Raw genomic sequence first — 19200 nt, 5'->3', positions numbered from 1 at the left:
AGGTGTACCTAATAAAGTGCCCACTGAGAGTATGTCACCATACCTTAATTAATTGTTAATCCTAGAATTCTTCACTCAGTAGGAGTTCTATCACCATAATATCTGCAGAAATGGAAGGAAAAAGCCTATTGCCACTTATTTGAATATAGTAGGTTTGGGCAGTAAATATTAATATTAATTCCATCCCAAATTCAAAATAAGCTGTGAGTGCCTGTGAAACTGTATATTAACTGTTGGATAATGCAGATATTAACTGGAATTGGAAGTTGTATTGGATTTATCAATTTTATGCTCATCCTTGTATTTGCTGTTGACTCTTCTTAAGCTGAGATACTATCGAACAGTCTGGTGGAGAATTATCAGTCGAAAGAAGGCATAATTACTTCAGATCCAAAGGATATCAGCCTGAGAAATTACTGGAAATTTGCAAAAGAATTTCTGCATAGGATAGAGACGTTAGAAAAGCATCAAGAGGTGGTTAAATATTTAAGCACTATATAATCAGATCTTCTCTTTTTTTAATATGTACCTTGTGTTTATAAGACTATAAGATATAAGAGCAGAAGTAGGCCATTCGGCCCCTAGAGTCTGCTCCGCCATTCAATCATGGGCTGATCCAATTCTTCCAGTCATCCCCACTCCCCTGCCTTCACCCCATACCCTTTGATGCTCTGGATAATCAAGAATCTGTCTGTCTCTGCCTTAAATACACCCAGTGACCTGGCCTCCACAGCAGCTCGTGGCAACAAATTCCACAGATTTACAACCCCCTGTCTTAAAGTAATTTCTCAGCATCTCAGTTCTAAAAGCAGGTCCTTCAATCCCAAAGTCGTGCCCCCTTGTCCTAGAATCCCCTACCATGGGAAATAAGTTTGCCATATCTAATCTGTTCAGGCCTTTTAACATTTGGAATGTTTCTATGAGACCCCCCCCCCATTCTCCTGAACTCCAGGGAATACAGCCCAAGAGCTGCCAGATGTTCCTCATACGGTACCCCTTTCATTCCTGGAATCATTCTCGTGAATCTTCTCTGAGCCCTCTCCAATGTCAGTATATCCTTTCTAAAATAAGGAGCCCAAAATTGCACACAATACTCCAAGTGTGGTCTCATGCCTCCCTTATAGAGCCTCAACATCACATTCTATACCTCTAGAAATGAATGCCAGCATTGCATTCGCCTTCTTCACAGCCGACTCAACCTGGAGGTTAACCTTTAGGGTATCCTGCACAAGGACTCCCAAGTCCCTTTGCATCTCTGCATTTTGAATTCTTTCCCTATCTAAATAATAGTCTGCCAGTTTATTTCTTCCATCAAAGTGCATGACCATAGACTTTCCAATATTGTATTTCATTTGCCACATCTTTGCCCATTTCCCTAAATAATCTAAGCCTCTCTGCAGGTTCTCTGTTTCCTCAACACTACCCGCTTCTCCACCTATCTTTGTATCATCAGCAGATTTAGCCACAGATCCAATAATACCTAGTCCCAATCATTGACATACATCGTAAAAAGCCGCGGTCCCAACACCAACTCCTATGGAACTCCACTGGTAACCAGCAGCCAGCTAGAATAGGATCCCTTTATTCCCACTCTCTGTTTTCCGCTGACCAGCCAATGCTCCACCCATACTAATAACTTACCTGTAATTCCATGGGCTCTTATCTTGCTAAGCAGCCTCATGTGCAGCACCGTGTGAAAGGTCTTCTGAAAATCCAAGTACACCACGTCCACTGCATCTCCTTTGTCTACCCTACTTGTAATTTCCTCAAAGAATTGCAGTCGGTTTGTCAGGCAGGATTTTCTTTTCAGGAAACCATGCTGGCTTTGGCCTATCTTGTCATGTGCCTCTAGGTACTCTGTAATCTCATTCCTAACTATTGATTCATTGATTCCAACAACTTCCCAGCCACTGATGTCAGGCTAACAGATCTATAGTTTCCTTTCTGCTGCCTCCCATCCTTCTTAAATAGTGGAGTAACATTTGCAATTTTCCAATCATCCGGTACAATGCCAGAATCTATCGATTCTTGAAAGATCATCGTTAATGTCTTCGCAATCTCTCCAGCTACTTCCTTCAGAGCCCTAGGGTGCATTCCATCAGATCCAAGTGATTTATCCACCCTCAGACCATTAAGCTTCCTGAGCACCTTCTCAGACGTAATTTTCACTGCACATACTTCACTTCCCTGACACTCTTGAATGTACAGTATACTGCAGACATCTTCCACTGTGAAATCTGATGCAAAATACGCATTCAGTTCCTCTGCCATCTCTGCATCTCTCACTACAATATCTCCAGCGTCATTTTGTATTGGTCCTATATCTGCCTTCGACTCTTTTACCCCTTATATACTTAAAAAGGCTCTTAGTATCTTCTTTGATATTAGTCACCAGCTTCCTCTCATAATTCATCTTTTCTTCCGAATGACCTTCTTAGTTTCCTTCTGGAAGTTTTTAAAAGCTCCCCAATCCTCTATCTTCCCACTAGCTCAGGCTTCCTTGTATGCCCTCTCTTTTGCTTTTACTTTGGATCTGACTTCACCTCAGACTTCACTTGTCAGCCACGGTAATGTCCTTGTTCCCTTTTAAAATTTCTTCTTATTTTGAATATATCTATCTTGCACTTCCCTCATTTTTCACAGAAACTCCACCCATTGCTGCTCTGCTGTCCTTGCCGCAAATGTCCCTTTCCAGTCAACTTCAGCCAGTTTCCCTCTCATGCCATTGTAGGTCTTCAGGTTTAATAGTATGTTCTGAATGCTCTCCATAGGAGAAAAAAATACCTTGAGCTCTAAAAGACATTAAAACAAATATCCAAAAGATGTTAAGGAAGAGAGAGAACTAAAGAGGCACAGGGTGTTAGGGAGGGTGTGCTTAAAATAAAGGGCATGGAAAGTGCAATAAAAAAATATAAATGGCAAGGGAGGGTTTGTAGGTTTGAACTAAATAATGAAATTAATGGATCACAGGATCTTGTTTATTAAAAACATCTGAACGTAAGGAATATTTCCCTTTTGCACTTGAAGATAAAGGATAATAAATCACAATTCCATGTGCTAAAAACACTCCTTAATAGACATGATAGTCTAAGTGCCTATTCGCTGTGTGTGATTAAGGGGAGCAAGAAACATCACAGTTACTTCACTTCCATCTTGCCCGATCTCTACCATTTGCAGGGACCACAGTGGATCCCACCACACTGACATAAATAAACCTCGGCATTCTGTATGTCAGGATTGCAGAAATTAATATGAGATTCCAAGTTCTGTGATGGTTGAATAACAGTCAGCTCACATAACAGTCAGCCCCACCCTCTTCTGAGTTGAAACATTGGTGGCCTGGGTCAAGCAGAGCTGGGACCACTGAGCAGACCTAGTTGCTCACTTACAGAGACAGTGAGACTAGCTGACAGCCACTCTTTCCATGCCTGCTCGCTCTCCCATGACAGCTGTTCCTATGATTCTCTCCCACACACTTATTGTTCAGTTCCAACTTATGAATAGTTCTCAGGGACAGAATCTTGTTGTAACCTGGGGCTGCCTGTAGTAAGCAGCCACGTGGTGCCCTGTTTCAGGTTCTGTATTAATTAACCATTATGAAAATATTTTTTACATTATTTTACTTAATTTTGTTTTTCATTAACTGTCCCTAAACCAGCTGACCAACACCACTAGCAACATGGATGTATGCCACACAACTACCTCACCAAGTGCACTTGCACATCCGAGCTTTTGGTTATGTGACTCTTCACTAAAGGGAATGAAACAGATGGTGAAAGAAGATGCATCAATGAAACACTGCAGAGAACAGCAATGCTTGAATAAACAATGTGTGGACATTACAAAAATAAATAGATGGAAAAGATATGGAAAATTTCAGGATTTTACTCCAGCACAAAAAAAATTAGATATCTGTCAAGGTGTAACTGGATACAGAGAAGGAGGTTCTGTTATTCCAACATTCAGTTCATCCAGTTTTGTTGAAAAAAACAAGCATCAACACCAGGATCAGCAGTTAATGGTGTGGCACTTATTTAGTTAATCTAAATTCTTATACTCTAGTAGTTTTTTTCTTTCTATGAAGAAATGTACTTTGATTATAATATACATTTTTTGATTTGCAATCTATTTTGATATAATAATATACAGTATATGGGTAATAGTTACCTAATTGCTTTCCCTTACCTTCTTACTTTGAAGCTAACCTTTATTCTCAATTCTATTTTGAAAATAGTTTACAAGATAAAGATTTGCTCTCCTCTTTTGTTTGAACACTTCGAATGATGCTGATGTGCAAGGTCAAAGGCTTTTTGCCTTTCCTTGACACTAAATCCAACTTCTCATTCTTAGTTTGAACCATGACAGCAATCCTTGAAGTATTATTTCGGCATTGAAACAGACCTGAACCACACCGTGCTTTTAGTATTGTATACTAAGTGGCAATCAAGTGTGAATACATTGGCTAATTTATCCTGTTTTGCACCACTATACCAGCTAAGGCAGCGCACATCAATAACATCAGAATCAGGATTAATATCACCAGCATATGTCATGAAATTTGTTTAACTTACAATCCAATGAAATACATGATAAAAAATAGGAAAAAAACTGATTTACAGTAAGTATATATGCATATTAAGTAGTTAAGTTAAAATTAGTGCAAAAAAAGTAGTTAGTGTTCGTGGTTTCAATGTCCATTTAGAAATTAGATGGCAGAGGGGAAGAACCTGTTCCTGAATTGCTGAGTATGTGCCTTCGGGCTTCTGTACCTCCTTCCCACTGTAACAATGAGAAGAGGGCGTGTCCTGAGTAGTAAGGGTCCTTAATGATGGACACTGCCTTCCTAAGGTACCACTCCTTGAAGATGTCTTGGATGCTACGGAGGCTAGTACCTATGATGGAGCTGACTAATTTTACAAGTTCCTGCAACTTAACTTCAATCTTGTGCAGTAGCCCCCATGCTAGATGGTGATGCGGCCAATCAGAATACTCCCCATGTTACATTTGTAGAAGTTTTAAAGTGTTTTAGCTGACAAATCAAATCCTCCTCAAACTCTGAATGAAACATAGCTGCTCTTTTGCCTTCTTTATAGCTGCATCAATATGTTGCATCCAGGTTAGATCCTTAGAGATATTGACACTCAGGAACTTGGAAATTGCTTACTCTCTCCACTATGAGGATTGGTTTGTGTTCCCCCGTCTTACCCTGTCTGAAGTTCATCATCAGCTTTTTGGTCTTGCTGACGTTGATTGCAAGGTTGATGCTGCAACACCATAACTCCTTGGTGTCTCTTGCTCCAGTACACCCTTCTGCTGCCAGGGTTGAAATTCTGCTAACAGTTGTGTATCATGAGCAAATTTATAGGTGGCATTTAAACTATGCTTAGCCACACGGTCATGGGTGTAGAGAGAGTCGAGCAGTGGGCTAAGGGCACATCCCTGTAGAATATGTATGTAGAACACACAGGGTAGGCAATTACATATAATAACAAACTATATTACTGCAAGATGGCATTTTGCCAGCAATACTTACATCCAAAAACATACACAGATCTCCATCCTAAGTTTTAATTGTTGAAAGTAAATTATAAAATAAAATAATGTAACTTACATTTTATATATTTTCTGTTTTAGGAAAAAGTCAAGCGGCAAATATTTGTGGAAGATGATGTTCCACACGAAGAAAATGGTGAAAATAACAATTCACTTCAGTCTGATAACATTAAAAGTGACCAAATAAATTTAGATGTCAAAGCAAGAAATGAAAATAGTCAGAACCACAATATGAACAAAGAGACTGCTTGTGGCAAAGGGCCTCAAGACATCTCTGATACTCACAACAGAGATTGGCTTCCAGAAACTGATCAGCAACTTGACAAAATGTCTTGGTCTGTGACATGTAGAAAGACTATTGATCAACCAGTAACAGTGCCAGAGCTGAGAGTACAAGGAACGGGTATGTCAATGGAAGAGCAAAACTCCAGGTATAAGCAGGAATGTGAACAGAGGTATGTCACCACTTCTGATGAGTAAGTTAGAAAAGTATTGTCATTTGAAGGCTAAAATTAAAATTGCAATGCTGTTTCACTAAAGTATAAAATATGCAGCAAGCCAGTTAGCATCTCAAAGAGATAGATGTACTAGGGTTTTGTAAAAGGTTGATCTTTAGTACTAATGTTAAACTGGTTATTCATTGTATTGATGTTTGTGAAGTCTTTGCTAAATGCCAATCCATATGCCCGTAAAGTGGTAGTCTGTCCTCTGCACATCTCTAGGATTTTCTGAGGTCATTAAAAGATACTCTGTGGGTGCTGAAGGATTGAGATGAATAGAACCAAACTTCAGAAATGAAAGTTAACTCACACAGATTACATGCTTTGTGCATTAAGCTTATATAACAATGAAAACTTTTCTAACCCAGGATCTTTCTCATCCATGCAGATATGCATAACTGGCTAATACTTTGCCTTCAAATGGAATGCAGATTTAATTTGGCTTTTGAACCACATGATTTAGATTTTGGGGCTTATTGAAATTTCTAGAATTTACACTGAATAGCCAGAGAATGATTTACAGAAAGAGCTTGCAAGTGAACAAGTGGTCCATAATCGCACTCTCAAGTTATGGCCCGCTATATTTTCTTTCATCTTGTATTGAGCAAATAGTGTCCATTCTGAAATCCAAGAGGAGATTATGATTGCATCCTTAGCCTGTTTTTCTCAATGCCATGAAGTACTTCAGTTGGCTTTGAAACAAAACTCAGAAATGCTGGCAAAACTCAGCTAGTCAGGTAGCATCTGTTGAAAAAGAACATTCCATTTTTTGGATTTGTGATTCTATGTCAGAGCTCCACTCTGAGGAAGATTCTCTCAAACTGTTTCTCTTTTCACAGATGCTTCCTAATCTGATTTTCGCGGCTTTTCCATTTTGTTTTCAGATTTCCAGTCTCTTCAGTTTTATTTTTATTCTCAATCTGTTTTGCCAATGGCTGACAGTTGTGAATCTTTTTCCAGGATAATTATTTGGAAAGTCTCTGTCTGATTATTTATTCTGAAGACTTAACCAAATAAGTACTTTACATCATTCTAAACCAAGGATGCAATGAAAGATGTAATTGGATGAGCTAAGAATTGCTAAAGTTGAGGTACAAAAAAGGATAGCTGCACTTAGAGTGAGTAAATCACTTGGTCCAGCTGAATGCCAAGTTACTGGCAAAGAAGAAAAGAACAAAAAAATTGCGAAGACCTTGTCTATCAACTTGCAAAGTTCTGTAGATTCAGAACAGTTGCCTGATTATTGAAAACTGTATATTGCTGCAGAATGGCACAACAAAATGCAAAATTACATTCTCAGTCCTTGTTCAAAAAATGCAGGCATAAACCCAGTAACATAGACCAGTTGGTTTAGCTTCAGTGCGCATGCGCGGGTCGTGCATGCAGCCTGTTACAGCCGTTCCGACCAGTATTCTTACTTTTTCTTCTTACTTTTTTAACTTACGTTATTTTTTGTATTTTTTTTTTCTCGGTAACACGTTGAAGCTGCACCCTCTCTAACATGCTGGTAGAGAGAGTTTTATTTGGGTTTTTAGCGCTGGAAATAGTTACATTCTGACAAGTCTCATTAGCGGGGCAGAAGCATGGTCGCATTGTTTATTCCAGGGACCAGCTGACTGAGCTTATGCCGGCTGGTTTAGCGAGCAGAGCGGCGGACACCCGGACTGAAATCTGGAGGAAAACAAACAGGATGCAGAGGGGGATCACAAAGGCAAGGAAAGAGGACCGGGTCGAGACAACAGAGACTTATGGAGAAGAGGAGTTCAGTGGGAAATAAAATGGACGAGTTCACGGCGCTAGCCAGGCGTCAGAGAACATTTCGGGAGTGTAGTGTTATGTGTTTTACTGGAACGGGGCTGCATGAGGACATACCCGATCAAAACTTTTCCATGGGCGGCTTCCAGACTGTTCGTGCTGACCGGAAGTGCACTGAGAGCGGTAAGCGTAATGGAGTTGAGTGCTTACTGTTCTGGTTAACAACGGATGGTGCAATCTGGGTCATATTACGATCGAGGAATGTTGTTTGTAGACCGGATATCAAACATTTTGCTGTTGGACTCCGGCCATATTCCACCGAGATACAAGACTGGGCATCACGGGAGGTTGTTCCTGCCTGTGGCCATCGAACTTTGCAGCTCCTCCCGTGGAGGGTCAAACACCCTGAGCCAACAGGCTGGTCCTGGACTTATTTCCATTTGGCATAGTTTGCATTTTGTTGTTTGATTGTTTGTGGTTTTTGTATTGCTATATTTATGCTCTATTCTTGGTTGGTGCGGCTATAACGAAACCCAATTTCCTTCGGGATCAATAAAGTATATCTATCTATCTATCTATTAATAGGGAAAGTTAAAAAAATAACCAGGGACAATTAATACTTATTTGAACAAATGCATATAGTTTAGAGAAAGCCAGCATAGATTTGTTAAAGGCACACAAAGTCCAAGTAATTTGTAGAGATTATTGCTGTGGTAGAAGAAATGATCAATCAGGGAAGTGGGGTTATTACTGTATTTATAGGCACCACATATAATTTTGTCAGCAAGATTGAAGATCAAGGAATAAAAGGGGTCATAGGGCCATGGATAGAGAATGAATTAGGGAACAGGAAGCAAAGGGTAATGATGAAAGGTTGTTTTCCTACTGCAGATTATCCCAGGGCCAGTAATAGTTCCACTACTTCTCTTAATTTACAAACCCCATTTCCAGAAAAGTTAGGATATTTTCCAAAATGCAATAAAAACAAAAATCTGTGATATGTTAATTCACGTGAACCTTTATTTAACTGACAAAAGTACAAAGAAAAGATTTTCAATAGTTTTACTGACCAACCTAATTGTATTTTGTAAATATACACAAATTTAGAATTTGATGGCTGCAACACACTCAACAAAAGTTGGGGCAGAGTTAAAATAAGATTGAAAAGTGCACAGAATATTTAAGTAACACCGGTTTGGAAGACTCCACATTAAGCAGGCTAATTGGTAGCAGGTGAGGTATCATGACTGGGTATAAAAGTAGCGTCCATCAAAGGCTCAGTCTTTGCAAGCAAGGATGGGTCGTGGCTCACCCCTTTGTGCCAAAATTCGTGAGAGAATTGTTAGTTCAAAAGGAACATTTCTCAATGCAAGATTGCAGAGAATTTAGGTCTTTCAATATCTACAGTACATAATATTGTGAAAAGATTCAGAGAATTCAGAGACATCTCAGTGCGTAAAGGGCAAGGTCGGAAACCACTGTTGAATGTGCGTGATCTTCGAGCCCTCAGGCAGCACTGCCTAAGAAACCATCATGCTACTGTGACAATTATAGCCACCTGGGCTCGGGAGTACTTCGGAAAACCATTGTCACTCAACACAGTCCGTCGCTGCATCCAGAAATGCAACTTGAAACTGTATTACGCAAGGAGGAAGCCATACATCAACTCTATGCAGAAACGCCGGCGAGTTCTCTGGGCCCGAGTTCATCTCAAATGGACCGAAAGACTGTGGAACCATGTGCTGTGGTCAGATGAGTCCACATTTCAGCTAGTTTTCGGAAAAAACGAGTGTCGAGTTCTCCATGCCAAAGATGAAAACGACCATCCAGATTGTTATCAGCGAAAGGTGCAAAAGCTGGCATCTGTGATGATATGGGGGTGCATCAGTGCCCACGGCATGGGTGAGTTGCATGTATGTGAAGGTGCCATTGACTCTGAGGTGTATATTAGGATTTTAGAGAGAGATATGTTGCCATCAAGGCGACATCTCTTCCCGGGACGTCCATGCTTATTTCAGCAGGACAATGCCAGACCACATTCTGCACGGGCTACAACAGCGTGGCTTTGTAGAGACAGAGTGCGTATGCTTGACTAGCCTTCTGCCAGTCCAGATCTATCTCCTATTGAAAAATGTATGGCGCATCATGAAGAGGAGAATCAGACAATGGAGACCACGGACTGTCAAGCAGCTGAAGTCTTATACCAAGCAAGAATGCACAAAATTTCCAATTGCAAATCTACTACAATTAGTATCCTCAGTTCCAAAACGATTAAAAAGTGTTTTTAAAAGGAAAGGTGATGTAACACAATGGTAAACATGCCTCTGTCCCAACTTTTGTTGAGTGTGTTGCAGCCATCAAATTCTAAATTTGTGTATATTTAGAAAATACAATTAAGTTGGTCAGTAAAACTATGGAAAATCTTTTCTTCGTACTTTTGTCAGTTAAATAAAGGTTCACGTGAATTAACATATCACAGATTTTTGTTTTTATTGCATTTTGGAAGATATCCCAACTTTTCTGGAAATGGGGTTTGTACATTAATGATTTGGACTTAGGCGTACAGGATATGGTTCCCAAATATGAAGATGACACAAAACTTGAAGGTGAAGTGAAATGTGACAGGGTGTGTAATAGACCAAGTAGATACAGACATGCTGGCGGAATAGGTAGATATATGGTAGAGGAAATTTAATGCTGAGAGATGTGGTTTCATCTTGGAATGAAGAATGAGACAATGCGATACATTCTAGGTGCTACAATTCTGAAAACAAACAGATCTGGGGTATAAATGTACAGTACATTGTTTATTGAAAGTGGAGGAGGGCTTTATATGAGGCAACTTCCAACTGTTGATTAATGCAATTGTTTCAATTCTGCCTTGAACTCATGCTAGGCTGTAATGTCTTTGAACTTGAGGTGTCCATGTAGCAGGAGAGGACATGGACCGACATATTGGAACAGGAATGATATAGATAGAAATTGAAGTCAATAGCCATTGGGAAATTTCTCTTTTTGCAGATGGAGCTGAGGTGCTCAACAAAGCAGTCCCCCAATCTATATCAGGCCTCACCAATGTAGAAGAGGCTGCATCAGGATCCTATCTGGCTTAGCAGTGGTATGTGCAATGTGCTGGGCATCTCTTAGACATACTGCATACTGAGCTATAGAGGAAAATTTTGGGAAAGTAGTTGTATTTGTGGAAAACATTTTGCCAGATGAAAGTAATAGGAAGCATTGACTTACAAAGCTTGGCCTGAAACATCGACTGTACTCTTTTCCATAGATGCTGCCTGGCCTGCTGAGTTCCTCCAGCACTTTGTGTGAGTTCCTCAGATTTCCTGCATCTGCAGATTTTCTCTTGTTTGTGAGTGGCATGTGTTACGAGCCCACAGGTTTTGTTTACTGTGGACTGTCACTTTAAAAGAGCGCTTCAGTGAGGCAGGACTATGATGTTGTTCACTGACTCGACACAGCTTGTTTACCTTTAAAACAAGGACACAGACAGTCACAGTCAGAAGTCAGAAGGGAGAGAGAGAGAGGAGCGAACTTGGAAAAGAGTAGCAGCTCCAGCTTGTCGAAGCTAGGGATTTGGAACTCTGCTATACCCACAAGGGTGGGTTGATCATCGATGCAGTGCACATCGAATGTGTGGCTATCACTTCATATAATTCATAGGAGTGGATTAAGGAATGTCCTGTGGGATCGCTTGAAGTTAACCCTTTCCTGGGTATGTTATGTGGTAACCCCTTTGAAGATGACATCCTTGTGACAGATCACTCTGGTGGTAATTCGTACGTGGATTTAGAACGGCTCGACGGAGAATCTTCGACAACTGATATTTATTAATTACCACCGTGGAACCTGTGGATTTCGACATAATTGCCTTCTCTCTACATTTCACCCTGGATTACAAATATCTCTCTCCCATCATTCCTTCCATGGATGAACTGAACTTTCATACTTTACCATCTCAAGACTTTAAGCCTTGTTTCCCCGAGCTCAATAGTTTGGGAGTCATATTCACATACACATAACACTGTTAACTTTTGTTTATCTTGGTTAAGGTGCTATATTATAAGTAGGCACTAATAAAGATAGTGGATTTTCACATCAAAACCAGACTCCAGTATGAAATCTATTGCTGCTGGTTTGTTTCTAAAACATTACAGTTCGTAACACATGTCTCTGCACAACCTAGTGGATCTGATAATTTTCTGGCATCAGTCATACCTGAAGGAGCGAGTTAGGTGCAAGAGTAAGACACTATGACCCTCAAGCTGATTAGATTATCATCTACTCCATTCTTTTCCAACCAGTATAAATTAAAGATTTTAGGTACAAGCTATAATCTTAATTGAACAGTTAGGAAAAAAATAACTTGGAGCATGTTGTGTAGAAATTACAAATGAAACACCTATTAAAAGTTGTCCATTCTAACCGAATGTCTTGCACACATCAGATGGCCTCAGTTTCACTGCTCGAGTTTATAACTGGTTGCTCCATCACTGAATACAACAGAGTCACTACCACAATTATTAACCACCCCACACCCCACACCCTGCAATGAAGTGGGCCACTGGTGTCATGGGACCTGATCGTGATAGATGATTATGTGGGACAATACACTATTGTCCTGTCTTTTCTGCCTCACATTCTCCTTCACCTCCATTGCAGCTTTTCATGCGCTATTCTGTGGCTGCTATGGGGAGCATTCTTTCAAGGTCTAATTCCTTCCTTGGTGATCAGAACGGTAAATATGTGAGAGTTGGGAACTTTCCATACAACTCCTATCAGGAACCACACAAATTACATCTTAGCAGAATTCTTAATGTGCTTTTTAGGATGATCCAATTAGATGTTAGCACCATATGCATTGCCTGTTTAGTCCACCAGTAGATAGTAAAATCCAGTCTCTGTGCAACAGAATATGACAAAATATTATAACAGGAAATGATGTTTTCTATGCAGGAACTGTGTGCAGATACAGTGGCATACAAAAGTTTGGGCACCCCAGTCAAAATTTCTGTTACTGTGAATAGTTAAGTGAGTAGAAGATGAACTGATCTCCAAAAGTCATAAAGTTAAACATGAAACGTTCTTTTCAACATTTTAAGCAAGATTAGTATTTTATTTTTGTTTTGTACAATTTTAGAGTGAAAAAAAGGAAAGGAGCACCATGCAGAAGTTTGGGCACCTCAAGAGATTTGAGCTCTCAGATAACTTTTACCAAGGTCTTAGACCTTAATTAGCTTGTTAGGGCTATGGCTTGTTCACAGTCAACATTAGAAAAGGCCAGGTGATGCAAATTTCAAAGCTTTATAAATACCCTGACTCCTCAAACCTTGTCCCAACAATCAGCAGCCATGGACTCCTCTAAGCAGCTGCCTAGCACTCTGAAAATTAAAATAAATGATGCCCACAAAGCAGGAGAAGGCTATAAGAAGATAGCAAAGCGTTTTCAGGCAGCCGTTTTCTCAGTTCGTAATGTAATTAAGAAATGGCAGTTAACAGGAATAGTGGAGGTCAAGTTGAGGTCTGGAAGACCAAGAAAACTTTCCAAGAGAACTGTTCGTAGAATTGCTAGAAAGGCAAATCAAAACCCTCGTTTGACTGCAAAAGACCTTCAGGAAGATTTAGCTGACTCTGGAGTAGTGGTGCACTGTTCTACTGTGCAGCAACACCTGCACAAATATGACCTCCATGGAAGAGTCATCAGAAGAAAACCTTTCCTGCGTCCTCACCACAAAAATCAGCATCAGAGGTTTGCAAAGGAACATCTAAACAAGGCTGATGCATTTTGGAAACAAGTCCTGTGGACTGATGAAGTTAAGATAGAACTTTTTGGCCGCAATGAGCAAAGGTATGTTTGGAGAAAAAAAGGGTGCAGAATTTCATGAAAAGAACGCCTCTCCAACTGTTAAGCACGGGGGTGGATCGATCATGCTGTGGGCTTGTGTTGCAGCCAGTGGCAGGGAGAACATTTCACTGGTAGGGAGAAGAATGAATTCAATTAAATACCAGCAAATGCTGGAAGCAAACATCACACCTTCTGTAAAAAAGCTGAAGATGAAAAGAGGATGGCTTCTACAACAGAATAATGATCCTAAACACACCTCAGAATCCACAATGGACTACCTCAAGAGGTGCAAGCTGAAGGTTTTGCCATGGCCCTTGCAGTCCCCCGACCTAAACATCGAAAATCTGTGGATAGACCTCAAAAGAGCAGTGCATGCAAGACGGCTCAAAAATCTCACAGAACTAGAAGACTTTTGCAAAGAAGAATGGACGAAAATCCCCCAAACAAGAATTGAAAGACTCTTAGCTACAGAAAGCGTTTACAAGCTGTGATACTTGCCAAAGGGGGTGTTACTAAGAACTGACCATGCAGGATGCCCAAACTTTTGCTTCGGGCACTTTTCTTTTTTTGTTATTTTGAAACAGCAAAAGATGAAGATGGAAATAAAAAAGTAATCTTGCTTAAAATATTAAAGAAGTGTTTACTCACTTAGCTATTCACAGTAACAGGAATTTTGACCAGGGGTGCCCAAACTTTTGCATACCACTGTATATGATTTATATATAATCCAGCAGAGTTTCTGAAGTAGTATGTTTCCCTTTAATTTTTATAGATTTACGGTTCCTTCTTTAAATCCAAACTAGGTATTACAATGTTCATGATTGTTTTTTCCTTTCACAGCCAGGACCAATTCAAAAGACCTGCTCCAACTAAGGAAAAGAGAAGCAAACAGAAAAACATTGGTAAAGAACACTTCTCATCCAAAGTTGAATTATAATAGCGTAAGAAAATCCTTGAATCAATTGGAGAGATTGCTCAATTTATATAAGTGATAAACAGAAACATTAAGAGGAAATCATCTGTGCATGTCCATCTGTTATGCATTCTAGAAATGTTATGGTAATTAATATTATCAATTATAAAGTAAGTTCCTTAATAAAATTATATCTAGGTAATTATTTAAAATGAATTTTGGTAAACTACATTGAAGAGTGGTGAATATTTGTCTGAATTAGCTAATCTTGGCATGGAAGCAAAAATTTTGGTATCCTTTTGATACGCAAGGAAAAACAGTCTGAAGATTTTTCTGCTGATATGTGATGACAGCGTTGGAATTGAAAATTCATATGCAAGTTTCAGTTATACAAAGCAGAAGAAGAGCAGGAGTTGACCCTGTTTTGCCATTCAATAAGGTTATGGCTGATATGATCTTGGCCTTAGATAAGATTGAAAGAGTGAAGAGAAAATTTGTAAGGATGTTGCAGGAATGGAGGACCTGAGTTATAGGGAAAGGTTGACTAGGTTAGGACTTCATTCTCTGGAACGTAGAAGTTTGAGGGAAGATTTGATAGAGGTATACAAACTTATGATGGGTATAGATAGAGTAAATGCAAGCAGGATTATTCCCTAAAAAGTAAAGCATAAGAGCAGAATTAGGCTGTTTGGCCCATCATGTCTGCTCCACTATTCCAAAGTGATTGATTTATTATCCGTCTTAACTGTACCCTCCTGGCTTCTTCCCATACCTTTTGATGCCCTGACTAATTAGGGACCTTTCAACCTCCACTTAAAATATGCTTAATGACTTGGCCTCCACAGTCTTTCTATGACATTGAATTCCACAGATTTACCACCCTCTAGCTAAAGAAATTCTCCCTTATCTCTGTTCTAAATGGATGTTCCTCTATTCTGAGGCTGTGCCTTCTGGTCCTAAATTCCCCACCATAAAAAATATCCTTTCCACATCCACTCTTAAACCTTTAATGAACAAGATCTTTCTATTCAGCAGAATTCTGTAGTCTCTATATTTCAACTATATTCTGTTTTTCCCTTCTACCCAAGTGGGTAATCTATCTACAAAATGTTTGCTGACTCATCTAACCTCTGCAGACTTCTTGCATCCTCCCCATAATTTCTTTTCCAGCAATTTTGGCTGCAATATACTATAATACCATCATGTAAGTCATTTAATATAGATTGTAAATTTGAAGTCCCAACTTTGATTGTTGTGTATTTGGATTAGTTAGAACTTGCCAACCTGAAATGATCTATTTATTTAATTTTAACCCTCTGTTTTTGTTCATTAGCCAGTTCTCTATCTATACTAATATATTATCTAGTGTCTTGTAAAAATATGCAGCCCCCAACTCTTTGTCCACATAAATAAGTATTAAAAAACAGGGAAAATAGCAAAGCATGAAAAACTAAAAATTCAAAAACTGGAAAGTCAGCAGTTCAAAAGTTTTCATCCTCCTTTGCTCAGTACTTAGTTGAACCTCCTCTCACAGCTATAACAGTCAGTAGGTTTTTTTTGGGTAAGTCTCCTGATGGAACAAGATTTGCCCATTCATCTTTGCAAAGTTGTTCAAACTGTGCCAGGTTAGTTGGGACAGCAATTTTGGAGGTCTTGCCAGGGACTTTCAATCGGGTTAAGGTCAGGACTCTAACTGGGCCACTCAAGGATATCAATTTCCTTCATTTGAAGCCACTCCATGGTTGCTCTGGCAGTGTACTTTGGTTTGTTGTCTTGCTGAAAGACAAACTTCCTGCCCAGTTTAAGCTTTCTGGCAGAGGATAGCAGGTTTTTATCCAGGATCTCTCTGTATTTAGCAGTATTCATCTTCCTATCAATCCTGACCAGATTTCCAGTCCCTGCGGCTGAAAAGCATCCCCGTAGCATGATGCTACTTCCACCATACTTCATAGTAGGGATGAGTTACCTGCTGATGCGCAGTATCAGATGTATGCCACACATACTACTTAACATTGAGGCCAAAATGTCCCAGTTTGGACTCATTCAACCCCAAGGCCTTCTTCACATCTTTTCAGTATCTTCTAAGTGACAATTTGAAAAGTCTTTACGGACAAGAATATGCTATTTTTTTGCCAGGGCTTTTTCCTTGCCACTTTTCCACAAACACTGTCTTTGTGCAAGGTGTTGGAGATTGTGGAGCCATGAATTTAATTTCCACTTGCTCCCACTGACTCTGCAGCTCGCACAGAGTGACTGTTGGTGTCACAGTAGCCTCTCTTCCAAGTGCCATTCTTCTCCAGCAACAAAGTTTAAAGGGGTGGCCTGACCTAGGCAGCGTAGCTGTGGTTTCATATTTTTCCTACTTTATCATGATGGACTGCACTGAACTCCGATGTTTATTCAGTGCCTTTGAGATGAACTTGTACCCTTCCCCAGATTTGTGCTTCAGTATTATAATTTCCCTGGTTTGTCTTGAATGCTGTTTTGTCTTCATTTTGGTTTGGTCTGTTGAAGATCTATCATACTGTTGGACCTTACAGATGGTGGGGAAGAATGTATTTATTCTTAAGAATTCATTGAAAACAAGTGATCATCCTAATTTTTACATCAACAAATTGGGTGAGTTGGTGAGATAATACATTGCACCAATTAGTGTAGTAATTACAAAGGGATGAATACTTTCTCAGCCTCACAATTTTGGTTTTTAATTTTCAGTAATTTGTTGACAGGTTTTTAAATTTTTCTTTTGATTTGACATGATGCACAATGTTTTGTAGATTAGCTCAAAATATCTGACTTCAATATACTTTAAATTTTGAAAATGACACAGTAAAATGTGAATATAGTTGTGGGGGGCTGAATACATTTTTAATGCACTGTACAAAGCCATGGGCTCTTACATTATGTATATTTCACCCTATTGAATGCCATTCACATTTAACCATCCTGTTCTTTACATCCTCAAAGACATTCAATAAATTTGTCACTGATCTTTTTCAATTCATAATTCCACTGTTGACTTAGCTTAATTGTTTTATAATTTAATGAATATCCTGCTACTAGTTTATTCGTAAATGATTTGCCATTTTCCCAATAAGTGATACTGGACTAAATGGCCCTTAGTTTCCTGCTTTCTATCTTCCTCCTTTGTTGACTAGGAGCATTACTTTTACGATTTTCCACTGTTGGAATCTCTCTAGAACTTTGGGAATTTTGGAATATTACAACTAGTTTCTGCAGCCACTTTTTTCCATGGCCCTATCATACAAACTAGCAGTGTTAGGGTTTTCTTGGGTCTTTTATACTATTAGTTTGACTAACATTTTTTATTTATTCCAAGCTCCCCACACACTTTTGTTCCTGTGTTTCAACTGTTATTGTGATGTTTACAGTGTCTTCTTCTGGATTCAAAATATTTATTCAAAGTCTCTGTTATTTCCTTACTTCCTTTTAATTCCCCGACATTTCATCCTCTGAGGGACCTATCATTTGCATTCACCAGCCTCTTTTTATGTACTTAGGGAAATTTTTACAGTCTGTACTTTTCTTGCTGGTTTAGTCATAGAATCAATTTTCTCCCTCTTCGTTATTTGTTCAGTCATCCTTTGCTCTTTTAAAAAAAAACTAAATATTTTGGTCTACCATTATTCACAACATTATATTCCTTCTATTTTAATTGTACTTAATTCCAATCTTAATTTTGTTAGCTAGCCACAGATGATCATCCTTTGAGTGTTCTTCTCAATAGAATTTATCTCTATGTAGAACTGTGGAATAACCCCTTAAATGGCTGTCACAGCTTATTTTTTAATTTTCCAAATCCAGTTTAACTGGCTTCACCTTCATACTTTTGAAATCATCTTTATTTAAATTTAAGACACTAGTTTCAGAAATATTGTAAGTTTTTCATTCTCAAACCAAATACAAAATTGTATCATGTTATCATCACACTTCCCTGGAGAATTGTTAACTACGAGATTAATTAGTCCTTTCCCATTGCACAGTATCAGATTTAAAATGCCAGTTCCTTAGTTGATTCCATAACATTCTTCTAAGGACTTTCCTGAATACACTGCAAGTTATTTTTCAAGGCTACCTTTGCCATTTTGATATGTCTAATCTTTATAAAGATTCAAGTCTCCTACGATTATTGCAACACACTTCTTGCAAGCCCCATTATTTCTTGATTTATATTCTGTCCTTTATATAGCTTCTGTTTGGGAGCCAAAAGTCTTACCAGTGATTTCTGTTACTATTTCCTATCTCCTCTCCAACTGTTACTAGATCTTGCTTCATGGAGCCAGAATCATTTATCATCACTGTGCTGATCTCAACTTTAAACAGAGCTCATACCTATGAAACATCAGATGTTGCCCGAGAAGTTGTGAACCTTTTCATTCACCTAATAAAATAACCATTTTAATTATTTTTACAGATCCATTGATTCTGTGTTCAGACCTAATTGATAATGAAATCAGTGGGAGTCTTAATTATTCTGTACCTTCACTTAATGTTGGTCAGGATTTCCGATGTTCAGGTATGCATCTCAAACTGTTTTGATGTATCGTTACCTGCCTTAATATTTACTGTGGTTTTAGTCATTGTAACATTTTCCATGG

At 39.0% G+C, this 19200-nt stretch overlaps 1 protein-coding gene across 1 annotated transcript in view; it reads left to right on the top strand.

Annotated features, from left to right (window-relative positions):
* terb1 (telomere repeat binding bouquet formation protein 1) overlaps window positions 1–19200 on the top strand; it is a 326279-nt gene that overhangs the window by 250633 nt on the left and 56446 nt on the right. Inside the window, 6 exon segments of the mRNA XM_063067329.1 lie at window positions 326–474; window positions 3758–4021; window positions 5635–6008; window positions 14509–14570; window positions 17096–17200; window positions 19017–19118. Coding sequence (XP_062923399.1) covers window positions 326–474; window positions 3758–4021; window positions 5635–6008; window positions 14509–14570; window positions 17096–17200; window positions 19017–19118 — 1056 coding nt within the window.

This window comes from Mobula hypostoma, chromosome 14 (assembly GCF_963921235.1).
Source record: "Mobula hypostoma chromosome 14, sMobHyp1.1, whole genome shotgun sequence".
Classification (NCBI taxonomy): Eukaryota; Metazoa; Chordata; class Chondrichthyes; order Myliobatiformes; family Myliobatidae; genus Mobula; species Mobula hypostoma.
The sequence above is the reverse complement of the archived record's forward strand: the minus strand, read 5'-3'. Positions and strand labels throughout refer to the sequence as shown.